This window comes from Tupaia chinensis, unplaced genomic scaffold (genome assembly GCF_000334495.1).
Source record: "Tupaia chinensis unplaced genomic scaffold, TupChi_1.0 Scaffold143728_1, whole genome shotgun sequence".
Classification (NCBI taxonomy): Eukaryota; Metazoa; Chordata; class Mammalia; order Scandentia; family Tupaiidae; genus Tupaia; species Tupaia belangeri.
The window spans coordinates 886994-906264 of NW_006203577.1; the positions used below are offsets into that span (position 1 = coordinate 886994).

At 46.5% G+C, this 19271-nt stretch overlaps 1 protein-coding gene across 1 annotated transcript in view; it reads left to right on the forward strand.

Annotated features, from left to right (window-relative positions):
• The first annotated feature begins 6364 nt into the window (after positions 1-6364).
• The window catches only part of MANSC1 (MANSC domain containing 1), a 23897-nt gene continuing 10990 nt past the window's right edge, over positions 6365-19271 (forward strand). The window contains exons 1-2 of the mRNA XM_006164797.3: positions 6365-6554; positions 10874-11193. Of these exons, the coding sequence (XP_006164859.1) occupies positions 10974-11193 (220 nt within the window). The 5' untranslated portion in view covers positions 6365-6554; positions 10874-10973. The remainder of the gene's footprint in view (positions 6555-10873; positions 11194-19271) is intronic.

Sequence of the window (19271 nt, forward strand, 5' to 3'; positions counted from 1 at the left end):
CCCAGACCCCACTAGGCTCTGCACGCAAACCCGGCCGGCTGCAGGGGGCGGGAGGTTAGGGCACCGACCTGAGGAGTTCAGATCGTTGGGGCGGCTCTCGGCCTCGGAGCTCTGCTCACTGCCCATGGTGCCGGCAGCGATGGCAGCGGAAGGACAGCCGGCCGGGCGGTCACCGCTCGGGCGACGGGGCAGGGGCCGGGGACCGACCGGGAGCTGACAGATCTGGGCGCCGCGGGGAGGTCAGCGTGGAGGTGGCGCGCCCAGCCCGCGCCGGAGCCAGGGCGGCGGGGTGGGGAGGCCCGATTTGGGGAACAGAAACACGCGGAGGCGCGGCGCGGACGCACGCCACTCGCGCCCTCTTCGGGGGAAGCCCTAAGCCACGCGCGGAGGACACCGACTGAGCCGGGCCGACCGTCAGTTCCGGGTTCGGAGGCCCCGCCTCCAGGGCGCGGCGGGGAGACCCGCGCTGACAGCTAAGGCGACTCCGCCTTAAAGGGCCAGCGGGGGCCAGCAATGGTGCGATGGCTACTCGCCGGACTCCCATCTAGTGCATCAAGTTCGAGTCCCGGACCCAACGGCTTGACATTCACGCCGGGCGCGTGTGCGTGCGTGCCCAGGGTCCCGAGAGGAGAGAGGCGAATGGAGAATGGAGAAGGGACTGCGGCGTGGCCATCCCCCCTGGGGGGTGATTTCTCTCTCTCTGTCTCTCAAGCGAGCCCTTGCACACATTAGGGAAAAAAGAGCAGGGGCGGCACAGCCTCAAAGTCAGAATGTCACTGAAAGGGTGAGCACTTCAGTGATGAAGCATCACCTTTAATCACCTCCCACCTACTAACCAGGTTAACACCAGCATGTTAGAACCATTTTACAATGTAGGTTATTTTCTTTTTTAAGAATCATTTTTATTAACTTTACTTATTTATTTTCATTTGACCTGAGAGGGACAGAGTAAGAGAGAGGCAGGGGGGAGAGAGAGAGGGAAAGTGAGCAAGCCGCCAGGTCCAGAACTGGAACTGTGGTGGGCCATGTGGGAGACCAGCGCCCTTAACCACCACATCACCTGCTGGCCCCCGTTTTTTTCTATTTAAGAGAGATTTTTGCTACAGGGTGTGTGCGCTTGGTAGAGACAGAAAGCAAGAAATCGCCCACAGGGAGGATGGCCACGCCGCAATCCCTTCTCCATTCTCCTCTTGGGATCTTGGGCACACACACACAATATGCCTGATGTGAGTTTTAAGCCGCCAGTCTGGGACTCTAACTGCAGTTGACTACACCATCTGCTGGTCCTCCTAAAGTAGGTATTTTTTTTAAAGATGTATTTATTTTTTATTTTGTGTATTATCATTCTTCTTCACTTTTGACTAGAAAAAGACAGACAGAGAGAAAGGGAGAGAGAGAAAGCAAGCTGCTAGGTCCGGCACTCAAACCATGGTCAGCCATGTGATAATCCAGCACCTCAACCACCACACCACCTGCCGGCCTGGAATTTTTTGGTATAGAATTATTTTATTTAACTTTATTCTTTTTTTTTTTTTTTTTTGTAATTTCAGCAGAGAGGGACGGAGTGAGCGAGAGAGAGAGGTAAGTGAGAAAGCAAGCCATCAGGTCCAGGATTCCAACCATGGTTGGCCATGTCGGAGTCCAGCACCCTTAACCACCACACCACCTGCTGGTCCCAAAGTGGGTATTTTTAATCCTGTTTTACATATCACGAAAGAGAGGTGGTAGACTCAGGATTTGAATCCATGCTGGATGCAAGGCTCCTTCCTAAGTTCTAAAAGCTGAGAGTTTGATATTGGACCATGATATGAAAAATACTATGAAACAATAAAGGAAAGAACCAGAAATGACAGAAAAAATGGATAAATTTAACAACTAATTCCTGTACTAGACAGTGTGTATCTTCTTTCTTTTTCTTTTTTTTTCTTTGGAGAGGTTTTTGCTATAGGGAGCCTGCGGTCGCCAGAAAAACAGAGAGACAGAGATAGAAAGCAAGAAATCATCCCCTGGGGGGATGGCCACGCCACAATCCCTTCTCCTCCATCCTCCTCTTGGGAGTTTCGGCACACACGCACACGCACCCGGCATGAGTTTAAGCCACTGGGTCCAGGACTCAAACCGCAGTTGACTACATGGGAGTCCAGCGACATAGCCATTATGCTAATTGCTGGTCCCGACAGTGTGTATCTTCTAAGGGAGGTGAATGACCTCACAATCTAGGCACTTTCTGGGAAGCTTGACAGTGCTGGGAGGAGTACCAGCGAAGCAATCTGACAACTGCCAGTTGCAGCCAGTCACGGACGCAGACCTAGCAATGCAATGCTGTTAAGGGGTTGGGCTCTCAGAACTTTGCAATTCATTCCCTATTATTTGCTTCATGGGACCAGCAGTTAGCGTAATGGCTATGTCACTGGACTCCCACGTAGTCGACCACGGTTCGAGTCCTGGACCCAGCAGCTTAAACTCACACCGGGTGCGTGTGCGTGCGTGCCCAAGATCCCGAGGGGAGAATGGAGGAGAAGGGATTGTGGCATGGCCATCCCCCCTGGGGGGTGATTTCTCGCTTTCTGTCTCTTTGTCTCTCTCTGTCTTTCTGGCGAGTGTACGCACCCTATAGCAAAAATCTCTCCCCCCCCCAAAAAAAAAGAAATTACATGATTTTATACAGGTAAATATAAACTCAGAGGGGCCGGCAGGTGGTGTGTTGATTAGGGCACTAAACTCTCATATGGCCAACTGTGGTTCAAATCCCAGACCTGGAGGCTTGCTTTCTCACTTTCCCTCTTTCTCTGTGTCTCTCCCTGGAAATATTAAAATAAGAATAATAAATAAAGTTAAATAATTCTTTAAAATATATATATAAACTCGGAGTGTCAAACTGACAAGTGATTTTTAAGTCTCTTCCACTCTCACACACACTTTCCCTGTTTTGCCTCGTTGAATTTCCACAACCCAGAGGCCCACAAGTGCTAACGGTGTTATGGGTATCCAGTTATGAGCAAGGAGTCCCAATATGCCGACAATATGCCAAGAGAGAGGACATCTACCACATCAGTCACTGTCACTAGGGGGTCACAGCTAGAACCCTGATGCCAAGAGAGGAGAAGTTACCTACTTTCTCTGCTTTAGCTGTAGTAAAAGGGCCTTGGGAAGGTTACTGTCTTCCGTCCTGTCATTTCACAAATGCACAGAGGAATTTGGCAGGTTGCTCGGTCAACATCCCTTCTACTCCATTCTCCTCTCCAGATTGTGGGCACCCACACACACACACACGTGCCCCACGTGTTTTTCTTTTCTTTTTTTTTTTTTTTTTGAGAGGTTTTTGCTATAGGGCGCATGCGCTCGCCAGACAGACAGAAAGACAGAAAGCAGGAAATCACCCCCCGGGGGGGGTGGCCACGCCGCAATCCCTTCTCCTCCATTCTCCTCTCGGGATCTTGGGCACGCATGCACACGTGCCCAGCGTCAGTTTAAGCCACCAGGTCCGGGACTCAAACCACGGTCGACTACGTGGAAGTCCAGCAACATAGCCATTACGCCAACTGCTGGCCCCATCCCCACGTGTTTTTCATGCTGCCTGATCCAGTACTTGGACCTCCATAGTAGGCCATGTGGAATCTAGCACCTTAACCACTGTGCCACCTAATGGTCCCCATTTATCCTTTTTCTTTTTTTAAAGAATTATTTACTTAATTTTACTTATTATTATTCTTCTTCGATTTATCCAAAGAGAGACACAGAGAGTGAGGGAGTGAAAAAGCAACCTGCCAAGTCCAGGAACCCCAGTGGGCCATGTGGGAAGTTAGGGCTTGTGAGCTCATGGGGAATAGGGGCAGACAGTGAGAGAGAAAGTGAGAACTCATCCCCTAGAGGGGACAGCCACACTGCAATCAATCGCAATGGATTCTCCTCTGGGGATTGTGGGGATGTGTGCACACCTGCCTGGTGTGAGTTTCAAGCCCTGGGTCTGACACTCAAACAGCGGTCGGCCATGTGGGAGTCTAGGGACGCAGAGCTGTGCTATCTGCTGCCCACCCACCCCCGCTTTATGCTTTATACAGTCATTGATTTACTTGATTTTCTCCCCCACTAAACTATAAGCATCTTTTTTTTTAAATAATTATTTATTTTATTTATTCATTCATTTATTTTGTAGTTTGAGCAGAGAGAGACAGAGGGTGAGAATGAGAGAGAGAGGAAGTGAGAAAGCAAGCCACCAGGTTCAGGACTTGAACCCTGGTTGGCCATGTGGGAGTGTCCAGTGCCTTAACCACCATGCCACCTGCTGGTCCCCAAGCATCTTGAACATAAATGTTATTGGCCTTTAATTTCCCCTGTAGGTGCTTAATGTGTACATATTTCCTTCTTTTTTTTTTTTAATTGAGATTTTTTTGCTATAGGGTGCATGCACTCACCGGAGAGACAGAGAGATATAGAGAGATAAAAAGGAAGAAATCAACTCTAGGGAAGATGGCCGTGTTGCAATCCCTTCTCCTCCATTCTCCCCTCAGGATTTTGGGCACACTCGCACATTCCCCCCCCCCGCCCCCCGGCATGCGTTTGAGGCCACTGGGTCCATGACTCAAACCACATTCGGCCACATGGGAATCCAGCAATGTAACCATTAAGCCATCTGCTGGTCCCAATGCGTAATGTAATACTTTCTGCATGTAATACTTGTTTCTTTCTTTCTTTTTTTAAAAATTTTCTCTACACAGATGGGACTTTGAACATGCAGGAGATGAAGGTCAAGAATTTGTTGAGGCAGTGAGGATATGATGTCTAATTTAATATTTTATAAAATACTATATCCATAGCAAGGTCTTATTTAGTTGTTATTTTGATCACTGTCCCGTGTTCACTGTCATACTGAAAAAATAATACATCACTTCAGTCACAACCAGTTCATCGTATCAAAACACTGAATCTGAAGTTTCAAATCCCATGTAGGAGGGGTCAAAGAAAAAAAAAAAGGCCATTCTACAATCTGAACTGTAAACTGTATCATATTCAGAGATAAAAGACATGTGCGTGTGAGTCCCTTGTTGCATCAGGAAAATCAGTCCAAGGAACTATCACTGTGAACTTTTCTTTTCTTTGCTAACTCTTTGAAAACAAGCTTTGGCAATATTACTGTAATTCAAGAGTAGGTCATCTTCTGGAGACAGCTAGCAGAGTTAGTTCACATAATGGACCATTGTTCCCAAGCTATTCCCTGTCAACATATACCTCCTGTAGCTATAGGTTAACAGCAGGTGCAGCTGGCTGCACGGCCATGTACAATTGCATAGTGCTCTAAGTCTGAAGCTCTGTCACACTGAGGTGAAGACCTGGCCAAAGGTTAGACCAGCTTGAGAGGTAAGTGTCAGTCGTGTAGTAATGTTGCATTTGTTTGTATACAGAGGTGGGGGTGAGCTAGCACTGATTTAGAAAACGTCTTTTATTCATTTACTTATTTGTTTATTTTAATTAATTTTTGAGAGTTTTTTTGCTATAGGGTGTGTGCGCTTGCCAGAAAGACAGAAAGAGACAGAGAGACAGAAAAGGAGAAATCACCCCCCAAGGGGGATGGCCACGCTGCAATCCCTTCTCCTCCATTCTCCTCTCGGGTGCCCACGTGCCCCGCATGAGTTTAAAATCACGGGTCTGGGACTCGAAGCCGGTCGACTACATACAAGTCCAGCGACATAGCCATTACGCTGCTGGTCCCAAAAAACTTCTGCAACCTACCCTTGATCTTAGTCCAAGCCGAGAGCAATGTAATTTTTAAATAACTAACAGTCACCATAGTTTTCATCATGACTATATCCCAAACACTACCAGTAATCCCACAGAAAGTCAAATGCTTACCTTGAGACTTGGTTTGCACATAATATTCAACTCAAGAATTGCCAACTCCAACCGAGGCCCTATCAGCCTCTAACAATTAAAACAGAATTCTCTCGAGCACGCCCAAATAGAATGCACTGTAGACTCTTGAACATCAAGAAACTGCTCTCAGTGGTTGCCGCTGGGAGGGATCTTAGGAGACTGGGACACCGGGTTCAAGGGGAGACTTTTTCACCACATTGTCCTTTTTTGTGCTGTGGGACTTTTTCCCCAGGGCGTTTGCTCGCGCCCCAGCTTCAGGAAGGCGAGGAGGCGCAGCTGCAGCCCCTGGAGCTGCCCGCAGGGTCGCGCCTGGCCGCGCGCGCAGCCTGCAGTCCGCCGCGGCAGTGAGCGCGCTGGGGGCGCAGCTAGGGCGGGCGCCCTCGGGGCCCTGGAGCCTCCGCCCGGCGCGGCTGGCGGCGGGCAGTGCCCAGTGCACCTCCCTGGATGTTGCTAGGAAGCAGGTCCGGGTTGCAGGGGCGGACCGCCGCAAACTTTCCTTGTCTGCGACGGAAGCAGGAACTTGCTGACCACAAAACCCGCCGGGCCTGGGCGGGAGCTGCGGAGCATCCCCTGCGGTCCTCGCCGAGACCCTCGCGCGGGGTCGCCAGGCCTGCCCGCGAGCGCGCTGCTGGAGCTGGCCTCTCACCGGAGGGCGTCGCGGCCCCCCGGGCTTCTGCCTCCAGGTAAAGCGTCCCACCTGCCGAGAGAACAGCTTTTTCCCCTCCAGGAGCCTAGGCTCCCCCACCCATACCGGAGCACCCCGAGGGCCAGGCCGGAGAGGAGCGAATAAGGCTGAAAAGCATCTGGGTGCCCGGAGGTGGCTCGCCTGGCAGGCTCAGAAGCACCTGCCCTAAATGGCACGGGCTCCGCCTTGTCGGGAGAGGCAGAATAGTTCGCGAACAATATACTGTACGTTTCCCCTAAGGAATGGAAATTTTCTCATTTGTTTCTTGTATTAGCTAGTGTGTTCATTATTGAACCTTCTTAAGTCTGATACCCTGTAGGACGCGTGTGTATACAGGCATAAGCATCTTGACAAAGTATGCTGTGAGTAAAATGATTACATTACCACTATCTGAAATAGCTATGTACAAGCTGTAGTGACCAGTAAGCAGGTGTTAAAGTTCAGGCGTTTCCTCTCCCGCCTACCTGTATCTTTTTCCTTATTTCCAACAGTATTTAACTACATTTTGGCCGTTTAAGGCCTAAATATGAATGGTTACAAGACTTAACATAAGGATTGTTGAGTATCTTTATCGATTTGGTCTTAAATACTTTCTGCAGTCCAGGGGCTGTGAAGATGCTATATACTGAAAATACAGATGACTGTACAGGTTTATTTCTGGGCATACTGTTCCATTCCATTCATCTATTTATCCTTTTGCTGTTGTCACATTTTTTAAAATTAGTGTAGCTTTATAGTAAGTATCGAAGTTGGGCAGTACCATTCCTCCAACTTGGTTCTTCAAAGTCGATTAGGCAAATTGTGTTGGCTAGTCTTTCCTGCATTCCTGTGCAGTTTTTAAAATCAGCTTGCTGATATCCACAAAATAACTTTCCAGGATTTTGCTTGAGACTGTATTGAATCTATAGATCAGGTCGGGGATAAAAAGTGACATTTTAATCATATCATATCTCTATTCATGAACATGGACTATCTCTCCCATTTACTTACATCTTGTTCGATTTCTTTCATCAGTTTTACAGGCACATTTTAAAAACTATTTTGATAATTTTATTTCAGCGCAACTGGCTTCCTGTGTAATCCTTTGTAATCTCATTGGCTGCATTTTAAAACAGTTTTTCTCAGAGAATTCTAAACTTCCAAAGAGCTCAAGGCCACAAAAAGGTCAATAAGCAATAATGCTGCTCTCAGCTTTCAGTCAGTAAGTGATTTGTATTCTGGAAGTGTGAGGGGTTGGGGTTAGAGGAGGAGAGATAGTTTCTCATATTGCCTTGCCAATTTAACTTTTTTTTTCTTCTTTTTTTTTTTGGAGAGGTTTTTTTGTTGTTGTTTGTTTGTTTGTTTGTTTTGCTATAGGGCACGTGTGCTCTCCAGACAGACAGAGAGACAGAAAGCGAGAAATCACCTCCCAGAGGGGATGACCATGCTGCAATCCCAATCCCTTCTCCTCCATTCTCCTCTCAGGATCTTGGGCACACACGCACACGCGCCCGGTGTGAGTTTTAAGCCACCGGGTCCAGGACTTGAACCACGGTCAACTACATGGGAGTCCAGCGACATAGCCATTACACTAATTGCTGGTCCCTTAACTTTTTTTCTTTTGTAAAATGGAAATGGCAGTTGGCACCAATGGAGTTGGCACTATACATAGTACAGCTTTTATGTTTTTATTAGTATCAAAAAGAGCACATGCCTCTCAACTGAGCCAGAATATTTCTCTAGATTGTGAGTTCAAGACTAGCCTGGGCTGTATAGTAAGACCATGTCTCATCATAAAAATAAATAAATACGTAAAACAAGAGGCCTGTCTTAGTTTTTTCATTATACGATGAAGCACTAGCTCAGTTGTGTTGTGGTTAAGTGCTGTACATGGGGAGCCAGATCCCGTATGGCTAACCATGGTTCAAATCTCAGCCCGAGCAGCTTGAAAAACATGACAGGTATATTTGCATGCACGTCTCAAATCCTGATGGCTGGAGAACTGGAAGATGTAATTGCGGTATGGTCATGCTCCGTTGGGGTGGCTCTCTCACACGGTTTCTCACTCTTTCTTTCTGATGAGAGCATGTGTCCTGAGGTGATTAAAAAAGAAATCGGAGAGTAATTGATTTTTTGGTAGGGCTGGTTTACGTCTTAACTGGAGTCACAGATGTCTATTGTTCAGTACAGTGCCTGCTACTACCCAGTAGATGATTTTTTAATATTTTTTTAGATTTTTTTGCCATAGGGTACGTATGCTCACTGGAGAAAAGAGAGAGACAGAGAGAGAAATCACCCCTACGTGAGAAATCATCCCTAAAGGGGGGTAGCCATGCCACAATCCCCCTTTTTCTTTTCTTTTTTTTCATTTTCCTCCCAGGATTTTGGGCATGAATAAACACACGCCTGGCTTGATTTTCAAGCCTCCATGTCCAAGATTTGAACCGCAGTCAACCATGTGAGGTCCCCTGCCTTAACTGCCATGTCCCCGGCTGACTCCCAGTAATTTTTTTTTTTTTTAAGAGAGAGATTTTTACTATAGGGCAGGGTGCTCACTGGAGAGACAGAGAGACAGAAAGCAAGAAATCACCTCCCAGGAGGATAGCCATGTCCCTTCTCCACTGTTCTCCTCTCAGGATTTTGGGCACACACGCACATGTGCCTGGTGTGAGGTTTAAGCCACCAGGTCCAGGACTTGAACTGTGGTCAGTTATGTGGGAGTCCAGCGACATAACCATTATGCCAGCTGCTAGTTCCCTCAGAAGAATATTTTAAAATATTGATTGTTATTACTGAGGAAGAAAATATGTCCAGACCTATTATTACTGTTAACCAATGACTAGAAATTCGACTTCCTCTCTTTTTTCTTTAGGAGAAGCAAAAGAGAGAACTTAAAAGGTGGCCTACTCTTCGTACCTCTTTTATTGATAGTGTCAGTTTGTAACCACTGTTCAGATATTATGTTAGGTTGTCGGAAAAGTCATGATGTCGTTTCTTTATGTTTTTCTATGCAAAAATGCATCATGACTTTTCCAACGACCCAATGTGTGTTTGTGCTTATTAGTTCTTTGCCAGTTTTTAAGTCTTAAATCTTCTAAAAATGAAATGAACAAATAATGTTTATTTCTATCCTTTTCTAAATTACACATGGGTCATTTTTTTTTTCATATAAGGCAAATGTTTGAGTAAAAGTTATTGAGTAAAAGTAAAATTACACCCCGAGAGGTAGGAGTGGGCCTGAGTGGACAGAAAATGAGTGGGTCCAAAGGCCTCCCTACATGGGTCTTGTTCAGTGGCTTAGAAGAAATGAGGGCACGGCCAACCAGTGACACGGTTGTTAAGGTGCTGCACTCCCATGTGGCTGACCGCAGTTTGAGTCCAGATCTGGTGGCTTGAAACTCACACCAGGTATATAAATGTGCATGCCTAAAATCCCAGGAGGAGAAAGAGGGTAAAGGATTATGGCATGGCCATCCGCCCTGGGGGCAGGGGTGATTTCTCACTTTCCCTCTCTCTGTCTCTGGTGAATGCACATGCCCTTATGAAAAAAGAAAAGAGGGCCAACTAGTAGGATGATGGCTAAGGCAGCTGCATCCCACATGGCAGGTGTGCTGTTTGAGTCCCAGGCTCAGTGGCTTAAAAACACACCGGATGGGACCAGCAGTTAGTGTAATGGCTATGTCGCTGAATTCCCATGTAGTCGACACCGTGGTTCAAGTCCCAGACCCAGGGGCTTAAACTCACACCGGGCCCGTGTGCGTGCGTGCCCAAGATCCCAAGAGGAGAATGGAAGAGAAGGGGTTGTGGCGTGGCCATCCCCCATGGGGGTGATTTCTCGCTTTCTATCTCTCTGTCTCTCTCTGTCGTTCTGGTGAGCCTACGCACCCTATAGCAAAAACCTCTAAAAAAAATAAAAAACCCAGATGAATGGGCATGCATGCCTGAAATCCCAAGAGGAGAAATGAAGAAGGGATTGCAACTCGACTCTCCCCATGGGAGTGCTTTCTCGCGATCCTTCTCTGTCTGTCTCTCTCTGTGCGAACACACCCACCTTTTAGTGAAGGAGAGAAGGAAGGAAATGTTTCTTTCCTCATTTGTCAAAAGAAGTAAAACTCACTGGGGCTGGCAAGTGGCGTGGTGGTTAAAGGCGCTGGACTCCCACATGGCCAACCACGGTTCAAGTCTCAGACCTGGTGGCTTGCTTTCTCACTACCTCTATCTCTGTCTTTCTCTGATCAAACTGAAAAATAATAATGATATAATAATAAATAAAGTTAAATAAAATAATTCTTTAAAAAAAAAGTAAAACTCACTGATGATTTTCTGTTTTTGTTCTAGAGAGAAATCCCATCACCTGTGCCCTCTTTTTGACGCAAACTAGAACCTGAAGGTGGGCCATCCTTGACATTTGAAGACCAAGACTAAACTGAAATTTAAAATGTCCCTCAGGGAAGAACGGAGCTTGGCTTACACTTTGGTCGTTTGTTTCCTGACACTAAAGCTGTCCACCAGTCAGAAGTGCCTCACCGAGAGTCTAGAAGATGTTGTCATTGACATCCAATCATCGCTCTCTAGGGGAATCAGAGGCAATGAGCCCGTATATGCGGTAACTCAGGAAGACTGCGTTAGCTCTTGCTGTTCCACAGAAAACATAGCAGGTGAATAGTGGTTCCCTGGCAACTCTTCATTCCACGTTTTTATGACTTTAGCAGCTAAGGGACGTATTAGGTTGTCGGGAAAGTATGATGTACTTTTCTATGCAAAAATGTGTCATTATTTTCCCGACAACCCAATAGCTGAAGAGTTTATACCAGTGATTCCAATGGGGTAGAAAGGTGGGTTACAATATCACTGGGAGGAGGGGGATTTTCTGCAAGTGGCCACCTCCCGTGCTGAGTCAAAGTTACTGGTGAGTGTGTACACATATCCCTCAGGTGCCTGGGTAGAAAAAAGGTTAAGAATCACTGGTATATCCTCTAACAAGCGTCTATAATATTGAAAACAAAAGACCATATTTATATATGTATTTTTAAAGTTTATTTACTTCTTGGGACTAGTAGATGGTGAAATGGTTACCTTGCTGGACTCCCACGCAGTTGACCACAGTTTGAGTCCCAGACTAGGCGACTTAAAAAACTCACATCAGGGGTGTGTGTGTGTGTGTGTGTGTGTGTGTATGTGTGTATGTGTATTTGTATGTGTGTGTGCATTCCCAAAGTCCCGAGAAGAGAATGGAGGAGAAGGGATTGTGGCATGGCCATCCCCCCAGGGCATGATTTTTCACTTTCTGTCTCTTTCTGTCTCTGGGGAGTGCAGTACCCTATAGCAAAAATCTCTCTTAAAAAAACAAGTTTATTTACTTCTTTATTTCATGAGACAGAGAGAAAGAGAAACTGGTGCCCTCAAGAGAGTTTCACACACCAAGATACCCACCCTTCTGCCTCCCATCCTTCCATCTAGCCATAGGCACACCCAGCACGTGCAGATCAGCCCAGGCTCTGAACCCTGAGCCTTCTGATATGCTTTAGTGTTATGCCATGCACTCTACCTCCTGGGCCACCATGGCTGGGCCCCTCCCCCCCTTGTTGCCATCATCATGGAATATGGTATGTTATTAAAACAGATATGGGGTGGTGGTTAAGGTGACTGGGTTCCCACATGGCTGACCTCGGTTCCAGTCCTGGACCTGGCTTGTTTTCTCACTTTCCTTCTCTCTCTCTCTCTCTGTCTCTCTCTGGTCAACTTCAAAAAAATAAAATAGGGAACCAGCAGTTAGCGTAATGGCTATGTCGCTGGACTCCCACGTAGTCGACCGCGGTTCGCGTCCCAGACCCGGTGGCTTAAACTCACACCGGGCGCGTGTGCGTGCATGCCCAAGATCCCGAGAGGAGAATAGAGGAGAAGGGATTGTGGCGTGACCATCCCCCCTGGGGGGTGATTTCTCGCTTTCTGTCTCTATGTCTCTCTGTCTGTCTGGCGAGTGCACGCGCCCTATAGCGAAAATCTCTCAAAAAAAAAAATAAATAAATAAAATAAAATAAAATAATGGCAATAAATAAAATTAAATAATTCTTAAAAAAAATGTAAACTGAGAAAGGGAGTTGAAACAAAGAATAGAATTACTTTTTTAAGAGGTTTTTGCTGTAGGGCGCATGTGCTCGCCAGACAAACAGAGAGAGACAGAAAGTGAGAAATCACCCCTGAGGGGGGATGGCCACATCACAATCCCTTCTCCTCCATACTCCTCTCAGGATCTTGGGCACGCACGCTTACGCGCCTGGCATGAGTTTAAGCTACCGGGTCCGGGACGCAAACCACGGTTGACTACGTGGGAGTCCAGCGACATAGCCATTACGCTAACTGCTGGTCCCAAGAATAGAATTCTTAATTCATGCCGTGGGAAATCAGCATTTGATTTCTCAGTGGATGCACTTCTACTTCATCCTCCTACCTAGAGCATAGAATGAGTCAAGAAGCCACGAGCCACCAGGTACTTGCAGCTTCTAGAACCCTAAAGGGGTGGGAGTCATTTCATTGGACCCATTCACATGACACAGAAGGACACTGGTCTTCAGGTTTGAACCTTGCCTTTGCCTATTTCATGCTTCAAATCTATCAAGTGGGCTGGATGGTGCCACAGCAGTAAAATGCAATGCTCTGCAAGACTCACCCACATGGGAAGTTCTGGGTTTGTATCCAGAGACCTCCCTGAGTGTACCAGGCACCAATGCACCCATTATCTGGGACTCACTGGGGTTGCGGGGAGCTCAGTGTCAAGACCCTTTTGAAGTTTTCAGTAGAAAGACAGAGAGAAAGAGACCTAAGTAAATTAACTTTAAAAAAAAAAAGAATTGTTTTATTAAATCTTATTTACTATCATTATTATTATTATGTTTTAATTTGGCCAGAGACGGAGAGAGACAGAGAGGGAAAGTGAGAAAGCAATCTGCCAGGTCTGGGACTCAAACCACAATCCATTCCAGATGCCACCACCTTAACCACCATGCCACCTGCTGGCCTCCAGTAAATTAACTCTTTAAAAATCTGCAGACTGAAAAAATTAGTACATATCGGGGCCAGCAGGTGGCTGGTGGTTAAAGGCGCTGGGCATGGGATGCTGGCATGTCCAGCCATGATTCAAGTCCCGGCTGGTGGCTTGCTTTCTCACTTACCCTCTCTCTCTGTCTCTCTCTGACCACACTGGAAAATAATAATAATTTTTCAAATTAAATCATCCTTTTTTAAAAAGTAGTGCATGTCTAAGTAAAACAATAGCAATTTTTTAGTTTTGCTCATGACCCTGTTCTGATTCTGTAAATGAAAACACTGAATCGATCAAGCATCTCTGGGCAATAGTGCTGGCGATAAGATAGTGACTAAGACAGACAAGGCCTTGCCCTCCAGGAGCCTAGAAGAGCTAGTGAACTTGGGACCAGTTGTTCTTCCTTGGCTTATGGAAGCCAATTAAATCCGGTGTTTACCCTGAGATTTAGACCTTTTTTTCTGTAATAGTTGAGGTATAATTAGAAATATACAGATGCTCCTTGACTGAAGATGGTGTTACGTCCTGACAAACCCGTTGTAAAATCAAAAAATTGTTAAGTCCGACCATCCTAAGTCAGGGATCACCTGTGTATATTTGGTTTGTCATCCTGGTTCCTAAAAGCCTTGGAATTTTCCAAGTGATAGGAGCTTATCTTCCTTAATTCATAATAAGTACTCCCTTTTCTTTTCTTTTTATTATTTTTTATTTTTTTTTTTTTTACCATATCTGAGTTCGTGATAATGAGGCTTTTCTTGACAGGCCCCTTCTCAGCTTCTGGATGGTACTGGTCGCCAGAAAGACCAGACCTTCCTTAGAAGCTTGAAAGTTTGATCCCCAGAGAGGAGCTGCAGACTGAGTTCAACCACGGTGGCTGGTAACTGAATCAGTCATGCCTATGTAACGAAACCTGCATTAAATCCCCTGTTAGGGCCAGCCCCATGGCCTAGTGGTAAGGTGAGCTGGCTCTCACATGGCTCACTACACAGTTCAAGTCCCAGACCCAGCAACTTGAGAAACTGACTGGGCATGTAAGTGTGAGTGTGCCCAAAATCCTAAAAGAAAGGAGAAATGGAGAAGGGGTTGTGATTTGACCACATCCCACGGGGGCCCATGCTTTCTCCTTTCCATCTCTGTCTCTCTGTCTCGCTCTCTGGAGAGCACATGCAGCTTTTGGCAAATTAAGAACAAACTGCTGAATTCCGTGGAGATTCCAAGTTTGGGAACACGTCTACAGACCAGGGGCTGGCGTACCCACAGGGACAGAGGCTCCTGCACTCAGGACCCTTCCCGACCTTTCCCTTGTACCTCTGTTCATTTATATCCTTGATAATGCTGTGCAAATAATGGGAAGCAGGACATTGTTCTGAGTTCTGGGAGCTGTTCTAGCAAGTCATCCAACCGGAGGGGTGGGATTGTGGGAAACCCTTCAGTTTGTAGCCACGGTGGACAAGAGTGTGGGGAATCTAGAGATGCCATACTTGCTACTGTCCCCTGAAGTGAGGAAAATTTTGTGGATCTGGCCCCTTAATCCATGGTGTCTGCTGACTGTGGGTGGTTAGTGTCAGAACTGAATTGTGGGATATCCTGTTGTTGTTAGAGAAGTGGAGAATTTGTGTGGGAAAACACCATACTCTTGGTGCCAGGAGGGAAAATCCCTTCAGTGTTCTCACATGAAACAGTGTGGTTTTGGACACTGTCTAGGAAAGTAATTTATGGGAATTTAATGGAAATTTATATTTTTTCTTTAAATGTTGACATTTATGTGAAGTCGAAAAGTCGCCAGCAAATAGGAATGAATGCTGTGTGGGTGTTTCCCGGTGATGTAGGAAACATGCCGTTCTCCTCAGTTCTAGGAAGTGAGGGTTCGCTGCCTAATTCTAGAATCCAAAGTACGATTACTGTGATTCTCAGTTCATGGATCTCAGAATTTTCCCTCATTTATTTGGCAATGGTTCTCAGCTGCTTAGGGTTCAAAAGGCACTGTGACTATTCTTTTACTTTTTTCTTTTCTTTCTTTTTTTAGTTTTTTTGCCATAGGGTGTGTGCACTTGCTGGAGAAAGAGAGACAGAGACAGAGAGAGGAAAAGTGAGAAATCACTGCCCAGGGGGGTGGCCACACTGCAGTCCCTTCTCCTCCATTCTCTTCTCAGGATTTTCAGCATGTACACACTCGAGCCTGGTGTGATTTTCAAGCCACTGGGTCCAGAGTTCGAACCACAGTTATGTATGCGGGAGTCCGGTGCCTTAACCACCATGCCACCTGCTGGTCTCCACGTTGATAATTTGATGGTAGCCATGGACTCTAGAAGAAACGCACATAAATTTGAAAGACACAAAATCTTACATAGCATTGGGAGATCTTATGGAGGCCCTTTATCTAAGTGCTGAAGAGAATGATCTGGAGGGCAGCAGGTGGTGTGGTGGTTAAGGTGCTGGACACTTCTGCATGGCCGACAACAGTTCGAGTCCTGGAGGCTTTTTTTCTCACTTTCCCTCTCTCTGGTCAAATTAAAATAAATGAATATAATTAAATAAATCATTCTTTTTAAAACATGGTCTTGCGAGTATCACATTGTGGAGAAAGGAAAAGCAAAAGTACCTCCTTTAATTCCTTTCTGGGTAGTGGAAGTGACATGACCAAACCTCTGCAGAGGCCGCCAAGGTCTCTTTTCCCAACTGGGAAGTCGGGGTTGATCCATGACTGTGGACAGACCAGCAGTGGCGATGGGTGGTAGGGCATGCATCTTTAATGATTAGCCTATGTGTGCCTTAAACTTCAACCTGACCCAGGGATATGCTGATCCCGTAGGGTCACAGGCAAAGATGTGAGACTGCACCAGCCTGAAGACAAAACCAGCTGTGGGCGGGACCAGCAGTTGGCATAATGGCTGTGTCACCGGACTCCCATGTAGTTGACCGCAGTTCGTGTCTCGGACCTGGTGGCTTAAAACTTACTCTGGGCACGTGTGCGTGAGTGCCCAAGATCCCGAGAAGAGAATGGAGGAGAAGGGATTGCAGTGTGGCCATCCCTCCTGGGAGGGTGATTTCTCGCTTTCTATCTCTCTCTCTCTCTCTCTGTCTCATGAATGCAAGTGCCCTATGGCAAAAACCTCTCAAAAAAAAAAGTATTGGGAACCAGCAGTTAGCATAATGGCTATGTCACTGGACTCCCACGTAGTCCACCGCGGTTTGTGTTCCGGACCCGGTGGCTTAAAACTCATGCCAGGTGTGTGTGCGTGCGTGCCCAAGATCCCAAGAGGAGAATGGAGGAGAAGGGATTGCAGCATGACCATCCCCCCTCACGGGTGATTTCTCGCTTTCTGTCTCTATGTCTCTCTCTGTCTGTCTGGCAAGCGCACATGCCCTAGAGCGAAAACCTCTCCAAAAAATAAAAATAAAAAGTATTAAAAAAAACAGCTATAGGCCATGATGAATAGAGAGAATAATTTCTTTTCTTTTCTTTTCTTTTCTTTTTTAAGAATTATTTCTTTAACTTTATTTATTTTAATTTGACCATAGAAGGATGAAGTGAGAGAGAAAGAGGCAAAGTGAGAAAGCGAACTGCAAGGTCCAGGACCTGAACCATTGTCAGCCATGTGGGAGTCCAGTGCCCTCACCCACCACACCACCTGCCAGCCCCAAGAGAGAGAGAAAAATTGCTACTGGACATAAAAATTGCTGCTATGACAGGAGGAGAAAAATAAGCCAGAAATGAAACTAAGAGTGAAAAGTGCAGGAGACCAGCAGGTGGCGTGGTGGTTAAGGTGCTGGATTCCCATATGGCTGATCACAATTTGAGTCCCAGACCTGGCGCCTTGAAAATCACACCAGGTGTGTGTGTGTGTGTGCATGTGCATGGGTGCCCAAAATCCCGGGAGGAGAGGGACTGTGATGTGGCAGTCTCCCCTGGATGGTGATTTCTCACTTTCCCTCTCACATTCTCTGTGGAGAGCGCTTGTGCCCTATGACAAAAACTTAATATGTATATATATATATATATACACACACACACACACACACACACACACACATATATATATACACATATATATATATATATATATACACACACACATATATATATAGTGAAAAGTACAGAATGAAGAAAAATAGGAGAGCAAAAATAATAAGGCAAGAGGGGAAATGCTAAGAAAAACCAAAAGAGGGACCAGCAGTTAGCATAATGGCTATGTCGCTGGACTCCCACATAGTCGACCGTGATTCGAGTCCCGGACCCGGTGGCTTAAACTCACGCCAGGCGCGTGTGCGTGCGTGCCCAAGATCCCGAGAGAAGAATGGAGGAGAAGGGATTGCGGCATGGCCATCCCCCCTGGAGGGTGATTTCTTGCTTTCTGTCTCTCTCTCTCTCTCTGTGTGTGTCTGGCAAACGCACACACCCTATAGCAAAAACCTCTCCAAAAAAAGAAAAACCAAAAGAAGAACGCTGCTGGCTGAAGGAGAGGGGAGCTGTTTCCCACACACTCCAGTCTGTTGCTGAAGGAGGCCTGATGTCTGCGATGATCAGTGTGCTGATTCCACCCAGCAATGCCACACTCATGGCTTCCTAGTTGTCTAAGAAACCTTTAAGATATGAAACGCACATGAAATCAGTAGATTTAGAGCCTTTTCTTAAAGCCCAGATTCAGCTGTGAATGTGTAAACATCACATCAGGGCCCAACAGATAGTGTTGTTGTAGTAGTTAAGGCACTGAACTCCCATGTGGCCCACTGCAGTTCAAATCCCAGACCTGGCAGCTTGAAACTCATGCCAGGTGCGTGTGCATGCATGCCCAATATCCTGAGAGAACAGAGGAGAAGGGAGGAAAGGAATGGCAGCGTGGCCATCCCCTCTGGGGGCTGTTTCTCACTTTCTGTCTCTCTGGAGAGCGTATGCATCCTATAGCAAAAATCTCTCGAGAAAATGGATTGCAATATCAGTATTTCTACGTATATTTTAGCAAATTAAAGGCTTCTTTCTTTTTTTAAAATATTCTGTCTTCCCTTTGAGCTAGAGAGAAAAGGGAGGGAGGCTGAGAGGGAGAGAGGCAGGCTCCCCTGACAGGGTCTCACCATACCATAGTCCCCCCAGCCTTCCAGCCAACCAGAATCCTGGGAGCACCCAGCAAGTGCAGGCCAGCCTGGGATCCAGGCCCAGGCATTCCCACATGCCTCCAGCCTCACACAGCAGCACCCTGCCACCCTTGTGACCACACTGAGCCTTGAGCTTTTTACTGTGGAATTACATGTACTATTAAAAACTGATTTGCCAAAAATGACCTTAACTCAGATTCTTAAATTTAATGTGTGTGTTTGTTTTATCATAGAGCATATGTAATTGCCAAAGAGACAGAGAGGGAAGGTGGGAATCACCTCCTGGGGGAATGGCAAAGCCATAGTCCCTTCTCTTCTATCCTCCTCTCAAGACTTTGGACACACACACACACGCACACACACACACACACACACACAGCGTGTTTTTTTCAAGCCTCCAGGTCCAGGATTTGAACCACAGAGTAGGTTATGTGGGACTCAATGCCTGGCCCTGAACTCATGTGCATGGGTGCCCAAAATCCCGGGAGGAGAGGGACTGTGATGTGGCAGTCTCCCCTGGATGGTGATTTTTCACTTTCCCTCTCACATTCTCTGTGGAGAGCGCTTGTGCCCTATGACACAAACTTAATCTGTATATAT